General features: G+C 58.9%; 2 protein-coding genes across 2 annotated transcripts in view; one reads left to right on the top strand and one right to left on the bottom strand.

Annotated features, from left to right (window-relative positions):
• Nucleotides 1–2,126: 2,126 nt before the first annotated feature.
• VDAG_03573 (3',5'-cyclic-nucleotide phosphodiesterase) lies at nucleotides 2,127–3,730 on the top strand (the record flags this gene model as incomplete). The annotated part of the gene is made up of 2 exons (XM_009653657.1): nucleotides 2,127–2,135; nucleotides 2,183–3,730. 2 exons carry the CDS (start codon nucleotides 2,127–2,129, stop codon nucleotides 3,728–3,730), a joined length of 1,557 nt encoding a protein of 518 aa, XP_009651952.1.
• A 757-nt stretch (nucleotides 3,731–4,487) lies between these two features.
• VDAG_03572 (advillin) overlaps nucleotides 4,488–8,139 on the bottom strand; it is a gene marked incomplete at both ends in the record, with an annotated part of 5,024 nt that continues 1,372 nt past the window's right edge. Inside the window, one exon of the mRNA XM_009653656.1 lies at nucleotides 4,488–7,961. Within this exon, the coding sequence (XP_009651951.1) occupies nucleotides 4,488–7,961 (3,474 nt within the window). The remainder of the gene's footprint in view (nucleotides 7,962–8,139) is intronic.

Genomic DNA, 8,139 nt, shown 5'->3' with positions numbered 1-8,139 from the left:
TGGCCTGCGCCCCGCACTGCTTGTGCCTGTGAGAATGGCGGCAGAAACCGCCCGATTTGGCGGGCCTAGCAGCGCTTTCTCTGTTTTAAGAGTAGTTTTTTTGGACTTGATACATTCCCTCTCTGGACGCTCGTATGAAACGAAGAACATAAGAAACGAGAAGACGCCCAGCTCGGCCCAAACGAAAAATTGATTGGAAGGAGATATAGTCAGCGGCCTGGTCGTTTCATCTGGCATCTTCCGCCTCACGTCACACTCGGATCGAAAAGGTTGTTTGGCTGGTAGGTGGAGCGGAGCGTTGAGCCGTCGGGAGCCTTGTTGGCTTTGTCAAGCAGGGTGCATCGTGGCGGCAGCCATCGGAGACGTGTGCAGACAAGACGTTTGTCGGGCGTTTCGTGGGAGGCCAGAGTCAAAGTGAGGGAAAACGGAGAAGAATAGTGAGGGAAAAGGTGGCATTCCCAGACAGCCAAAGCTCTCTCCCTCAACTCGCTCTCCCACGCTGCTCTCACACCCTCACGTGGCGTGGCGTGCGCTGTGGCATGCTGGGCACTTACACCCGTCTGCCACCTGCTGTCGTCGCGACTGGTGAACAGGGAAGGTGCAGTTGTTCCATGTAGCAGGAAGATCCCGAAACTAGCGAACGGCGAGGCAAGCACCGCCGCCAACCTTTCATATCCCGGCAAGCGCGACCACTCGAACCAGACCGCCGGGCGAGCAGCTCCAACGCATGAGCAGCAAAGGGCAGTAGCGACAGGACAGGCGTGCCTACCTCAAAGTACCCCGAAGTCCTTACCTCCAGCAACAGAACAGAAGCAGCACAAGAGCAGCCGCTCCGAGTTAGCACGGCAAGCAACAACGGTCTAGCTCAACCCGGACCACAACCGGGCGGCAGGGCTGAAGAAGGAACACCTGCCTCTCACCATTTCATTTGCCATCCGCCAAACCCTCTGCTCTCAGTTCTCATTCCTCCCTCTCCCTCCCTCACCTCCACCCCCCTCTGCCATTCCTCCCATCTGCACATCATTCGCATGCGGGACCAGCCCCCAAGAGTCGACACATCACATGCGCGCTGATCAAAGACGCGCGCCGACCACAGACGCCCGCCCAAACGACTCGTCTTCCTCGTCCTGCGTTCCAGCGACACACCTACCTACCTTACCTACTACCCCTGACTCGAACAACCGGCGGCTTGCCGTCACTGACCATTGTCATTGGCACTGACCGCCGCGCGCCCTGGTTGATGAGTTGAGAGTTGCGACTTTTGACTTGCGACGTGCGACGTGCGACACCCAAAATCAAAATTCAATCCCTCCACATCACACTTCGTCTCGTCGCTTGCCGCAAGCTGCGCACCGGCACACCAAACCAGCAACTGTCGTCGCTCCAACCCACCAAGCCCGTCGTCTCACCTTCCAAATCAATCGATCGCCTACCCAACTACCGACGGAAGCTCGGCCAGCTCCAGCACCAGCACCAGCTCCAGCACCACCACCAGCACCACCAGCACCACCAGCACCACCAGCACCACCAGCACCACCAGCACCACCAGCACCACCAGCACCACCAGCACCACCAGCACCACCAGCACCACCAGCACCACCAGCACCAGCACCAGCATCAGCACCAGCACCAGCACCAGCACCAGCAACCACCCCACACCTGCTGCATCGCACCCCGCAACATCACGTCATGGGACGTGTCGAGAATGGGGATGCTGAACCTCCTGCTGCCGAAATGCAGCAGGACGATGCGACCACCACTTCAGCACCTGCGCATGCACATGCGCCGGCATTGCAGGTTATTATTCTGGTAAGCGCGCAACCGCCGAGATGCCGTCTTCCCGTTTTGAGCCCCTTCTGCGCTCCCCGGACAAGCGCAGCGTCTGTCGCAAAAGAGGGCCCATTGTCGACCACGCTGCACTTGACCTGCTCAGAATGCGATGCGCTGTGCGACACGGCGTTTGCCATCGCAAGTGCAATCTTCCTCGCGGTGAACAAGCTCATGCATTCGCTCTGGTCAACCCTCATCCTGAGTCTCTGCCCAGCAAGGAGATGACATGTGACGACTCGACCACTGCTGCTCTCTTCATACCTGCATCCCTGTCTTGCCAACGCGAAACGCTGCACATGCCCTCTGTATTTTTTCTTTTTGCTCCTCTTCAACACCGTACTGACATCTGCAGGGCTCCGGTGGCGGGCCCTTGGAAAGTAATACTACGGCCTTCCTCGTCCGCGCCCTTGCCACGGGATGGCAAAGGTCATCCATGGTCGCCGTCGACGCAGGCGTTCACCTCGCCGCCATCTCCAACATTCTCCAGCAAACACAGCCGCAGAACATGGCGCAACTCAAGATGCCGCATATCCTCGATAGTGGCCCGTTCGCGGGCATTGAGGTACACACCGCGTCCCCTGCCGCGAACGCAGCTCACATCGCTCGGTCCCTTGTCGACACCTACCTCATCACGCATCCTCATCTTGATCACATAGCTGGATTTGTCGTCAATACGGCTGGCCTGCCCGGCGGTCCTCGTCCGAAGCGCCTAGCCGGACTACCAGCGACGATTGAGGCTTTCAAAAATCACATCTTCAACAATGTCATCTGGCCGAACCTCTCCGACGAGAATGACGGCGCCGGCCTCGTCACCTACACTCGACTTGTTGACGGTGGCAGTCCGGCCGTTGGAGAAGGCGATGCTCGTGGCTATCTCGAAATCGCCGAGGGTATTGCCGTCAAAGCCTGCTCCATATCACACGGACGTCCCATCGAATCTCCCCCACACCGCAATTCGCAGTCGTCAACCAGCGGCACGCCTGTGCGCTACTCATCCTTCGATGCCTCCTCCATGGCAGCGGCGCCTGTTCACGTCCAGCAGCAACAACTACACCATCACTTCTCACAGCGATCCTTCCATCACCCAACCGCCACACTCCCCCCAACACCTGGCCCTCGCGCCTCCTTTCCCATTCAGCAACACTCTCAACACTCGCAACTCCCGCCAGCCTCATACAACGACCATGCTCATACTGCTTCCGTCTATGACTCAACTGCGTATTTCCTGCGCGATGTTGCTACGGGATCCGAGGTTCTCATATTTGGTGATGTCGAGCCTGACGCCCTTTCGTCGTGTCCACGAAATCTGGGTATATGGCAGGAAGCCGCTCCAAAGATCGCTCGACGCTCTCTGCGCGCCCTGCTTATCGAATGCAGCTATGACGATGGCCAAGCGTCAGATCGCATGTTTGGGCATCTTAAGCCGAGCTTCATTATAGACGAGCTGCGCACTCTGGCCGGCGAAGTTGACGTTGCGCGTGCCTCTATTGAGCTCGACGCCCGTACTGCTAAGAAGCGGAAGCGGGGGAACAGCGAGGCTGTATCAGGACTCTCGCGCCGGCGGACAGGTGGTAGTACTGGCGATCCAGTGAGCCCCAAGACGGTACGCAGTCGGCTTGATGAGCCGCCACCGGGAATCGAGACACCCCATCTCGCGACCCCCACGGCCGAGCTGTCGCTGCGGGACCTGGATACGCCACTGGACGGTGAGCTGCCTACTTTTGCATTCGACACCAGACCACTCGAGGGGCTCAAGGTCGTCATTGTCCATGTCAAGGACAAGCTGGATGGCGTCGACCCTGGCGCCAAGATCTTGGGCGAGCTGCTCGCGCATGAGGAGGAGGCTCGGCTCGGCGTGGAGTTTATTGTTTCGGCGCCAGGGCAGAGCATTATTGTTTGATTCTGCCTGCCTTTTCGCTTCAAGTCACCGTTCAAGTTGAGCTTGGTATCGTATGGGTTCTTTCGCTTCTTTCTCTGTTTCAGGATACCCATCTGGGTGCATATACGGGTCACGTAGCCTCGTTCTTGGGACGAGCGGGCGCTTGGTGTTTTGGTCTGATCCGGTTTGGAGATTTCGGTTTGGCATCTTCTTGATGACTGGATGGTAGCTCGGCCGGAGCTGGAAGTCTGGTATATATTCCTTGATGACTCTGGATGAATGTTGACGATGTGAACGTTCTTTGCACCCTGCTTCCCGTGATGCCGTCAAGTCTGATGTCCACTATGGTCATAGTAATTGACGATGCGAAAGAAGCGTCTGTGTCGTGAGGGGGTGGCTGTCATCGCTTGCGCCTGTTGTGGACACCAAGTATCTCCAACTAGGCGACGCTCCAAGCAAGCAAGCTCTTGCAAAGAGGACTTTCTTTCTAGCGCAGGTCAGGTAGCCGATGCCGCCATTGCAAGCAACCGTTACGACTCGATCAAAACAGAGGGCGAACAGGATATACATTGTATTACAACAATATATACGGAAAATGCCACAACAGCCAACCCCGCCCGAAAACGCCCACGCCTCGCCGCCGAAACATGTCTTGCAACGCTTTTTGGTTTCCTCCCTGGTCACCTCTCTCTCTCTCTGGTTTGTGTCCTCTTAAACTCCATGTCATAACGTGCAGCCAGCCGCGGCCACCCTTCGTCGCGCAGGGCGGCCCGCACGCTCACTCGCTCAGCGCCTGCAGCGCCTGCGTGAGCGGCACGATCCTCAGGCTGCGGCCCCTCTTCAGGCCGGCCTGCGGCATGACGGTCGGGCTTCCGTCGTCGGTCCACTTGCGGAAGACCCTCTTCAGGTCGCGCGGGATGCCCTCGAGGACGACGGTCGAGATGGGCACAAAGGGGCGGTCTTCCATGCCCGAGGCGAGGATGGCGTACTCCTGCGCAAAGTCGAGGGCGTTGCGGAAGGAGAGGTACTCGGCCTGCGCGGCGCGGCCGACGATGATGTACATCTCGAAGAAGGCGTCCAAGATGTAGACGGAGCTCGGCTTGAGGTCCGCCTGGCTGAACGGGCAGATTTCGGAGATCTGGCCATGTGCGTCAGCGCGGCTCCTTGAGGAAACATATGACAGAGAGGGCAGAATGAAGCTTACCTGTTGCCTGGACGCGGCGTCGGAGCAAAACAGACGGCCGCAGTACTTGTCGTAGTTTGGCTTCAGCCGCCAGTGGTCCGCCGAGTGGGGCTTCGCGCCACTGCCGCTGCCGCCGAACACATCCCAGAAAGTGGCCGGCTCGCCGCCATCGTCCACCTCGATCAGCTCTCCTGTCAACGTCAAGTCCATACCTATCAGACGAGCGCAGCTGAGCTCATCGACGTTGCTGCCCTTGCCCTTCCAGAGGTAGCATTTGCCCTGCTGCGTAATGAGGTACGCGAAGCCTGCACAGAGGTTCGCTGGTGCAAAGTCGACCTCGTCAAAAGCCACCTGGCCAAGGTGGCGGCGACCGCAAAGGATGCTTGGCGCCAGCATGTCGAACTTGTTGCTCGAGCCACGGCGCGTTATGACAATGCCGCCCAAGGCTTGGAGGAATTCGGCCGTCTCCTTGCCCTGCTGGAGTTTGACGAGTTTGCCCCCTAATGCCCTTGCCTCGCGGCTTGCGAAGAGCTGCGCATCTTCGAGGGTGGAAGCCGGCACTTCGTCACCTGCCCAGAAGTAAACTTCGAAGGCCTTCTTGCCGGCACTATCAGTGAATTCATGAGGGCATATGTACATCTCTTGCTCGAAGAGGACACGCTCGTTGTGCATGGGAACAGGCATTTTCTTGCCATCCCCAAACAGCTGGAAAAGCTGGGCTCCTGCAGTGCGGACCCTAGGAACTTGCGGCCGGTTCATCAAGATATCGGCAGTGTCGATGCGGTATTCACGCTGGGGTCGGGACGTGCCGAAGAACTCATCGAGCATTGTCGTCACCTCGTTAGCCTGTTTGACAGGCGAGCGAAGGGGCGTGCCAGGCTGGCTCTCCTTACGGAACTGCCCCTTCAGAGGGCTCTCTGGCTTGTTGATGCTGAGAGGGCACGGCAGATCTCGAGGACTTTCGGGCTTTGGCAGCTCTCTATTGAAGCTTTGAGGTCGGGGAAGTTCCCGGGGGCTCTGAGGCCTGGATGTTTGGCCAATATTGGGCGGCTTTGGGAGGTCGCGCGACGGGGTTGAAGGGTTCGGAAGCTCCCTGCGTGGGCTTTCAGGCTTGGGGAGCTGCCTGCCAATACCTTCCGGCCTGACCACTTCGAGCTTCGGGCTCTCGGCAGCAGGCTTTGCGGCATTTGAATCATCAAAGAATCTCGACATTCGCTTCATGTCCAGCTTGCGTGGTGAAGAGGCCGGGTCTGCAACCGGCTCTTCCTCCATCTGCTTTGTCGGGGGCGGCGTGCGACGCAGGCTGCCAAAGGGGGTCGTGGCCACAGGCTTCGCCTTAGTCACGGGCGGTGACGGTGGCTTTTGAGACACGTCGGCAACTGATGGGTCCTCTGTTGGTGTTGGCTTCTGAGGAGGCTGCACAGGAGAGGGCTTGTTCTTGATGGCGGCCTTCGCAGCGACCTGCGCCTGGATAGTCTGAGGCAACGAGGATGATGGCGAGCTGGGCATTGGGGGCGAGCGGGGACTTTGAGTTGCCTCTACCGCCGGGACCGTCTTCTTGGGTGACACTGCCGGCTTGAACGGCATGTTCTCCTTAGGGGCCGGCTCCACGGTCTTTGCCGCGGCCGGTGGCTGCGCAGACGTCGGCGCCTTCCTCTTGGGTCCACGAGCACGACCCTTAGTCATGTGCGTGAGCTGAGGCCCAGGTGCTGAGGGCTCTGCAACAGGTGCAGAGGGTGCGCCGGAGTCAGAGTCGTCGGCGCTCTTGCTGCTGTTCGCAGCCATGGGTGGAGGGCCGCGGGCCAAGAGACCCGCTAGGTTCTGGTTGAAGCGTCCCGCGAGACCGCCAGCACTAGGGCGATTCTGGAGACGTGCGGGAGCGCTGGTCTCCTTGTGTAGCTCAGGCATGACAGGTTCAGCAGCCGTCTTTGTCGTCGACATAGACTCAGCGGAGTCCCTCTTTGACAAAGAACTCAGTGGCCTCGGTCCATTCGCCGACTTATTCAACGATGTTTCTATGCCATAGCCCGACGTGGTATCGGCTCTCCCAGACGTGGACCTACTGAGCGCTCTGCGCCTAGCAATACCCTCGGGGATCGGTTCCTCGATAGGCGGCGCAGAAGCACGTTCGACACCCTTGCCTTCGTCTTGGGCCTTTTTGAAGTCTTCCTTCTTTTTCAAAATGGCATCCTTGAACTCATCCTTGCGCTCACTCGGCTTCGGCCCACCAGTGGCGTTGAGGGCTGCTTTACCGCGCAGGATGTTGCCCTTCAATTCATCTGGGGCGACATAGTTTTGTGTCTTGGTTCGTCGCAGGTTGCCGAACACGTTCTTCAGCTCGTTATTCGACTCGACTTGAGCACTGGCATCTCCCGATGCTTGTCGCGGCTTGAGATTCGCGCGGAAATCCTTTTTCGGTGGTGTGGCGGGTCGCGTTTTGCCTGTCACTGAGGACGGGCTGATGACGGAGGAGCGGGTGGTGGGTGCGTCACCTTCCACGGGACTTGTCTCCGGCTCCGTCTTGTCGCTGCTCAGGTTCGGCTTGTGTAAATTGCCGCGAAGACTGCCGGCTCCGACAGCCGCAAAGCCTGAGCGGGTGGTGGGTGTTGGTGGAGAGTATATGCCTCCGAGGCCAGCTGTCGAAGGCTTCACGGCAGACCCCATCGGCGTAGACCGCATAAGTCCACCAATGTTGACCGCGTGCTTGGACGAGATGGAGCCGCTCCTTCCCGTTTCAGCATTCGGGTTGCCAGACTTTTGCGCTTTCGCCTTGTTCAGCTCGACCATCCATGCAGGCTGGTTTGTAGCCGCTGGCGAAGGCTTGGGTTTTGGTGATTCAGGCTTGTTCAGGGCTGTCTCAAGCCAACTAGCCTTTGTCGGGCTCCATCGCCGGGGGTCCATCGTCTTGGACGGGCTTGAGGGCGGTGTCACTTCCTCTTGCTCCTTGACATCTGTGTCGATGGGTGGGACTATGGGAGAGGGCTCTGCAGTTTTGGCTTTTGGCGTCTCGCTCTGGTCGGCTTCGCTCTCTATCGCTTCAGATCGTGAAGGCGATCGGGTCGGGGACGTCTCGTGGGTAGTGTTTGAGCGTTCACGGAACATGCTTGTCGGGCGCGACCTGGATCGCGAGTGGGCGGAACGCTCGCCGGTTCGATGGGAAGCCACGGTATCAACGCGAGCAAGGCCTGGGGGCGATGTCACGCTCCATCTCCTTGACACTGTCGGACCTCTTCATCATGGCACTCTG

This window comes from Verticillium dahliae, genomic scaffold (assembly GCF_000150675.1).
Source record: "Verticillium dahliae VdLs.17 supercont1.6 genomic scaffold, whole genome shotgun sequence".
In the NCBI taxonomy this organism is placed as follows: Eukaryota; Fungi; Ascomycota; class Sordariomycetes; order Glomerellales; family Plectosphaerellaceae; genus Verticillium; species Verticillium dahliae.
This window is presented reverse-complemented; position numbering and strand designations above follow the sequence as displayed.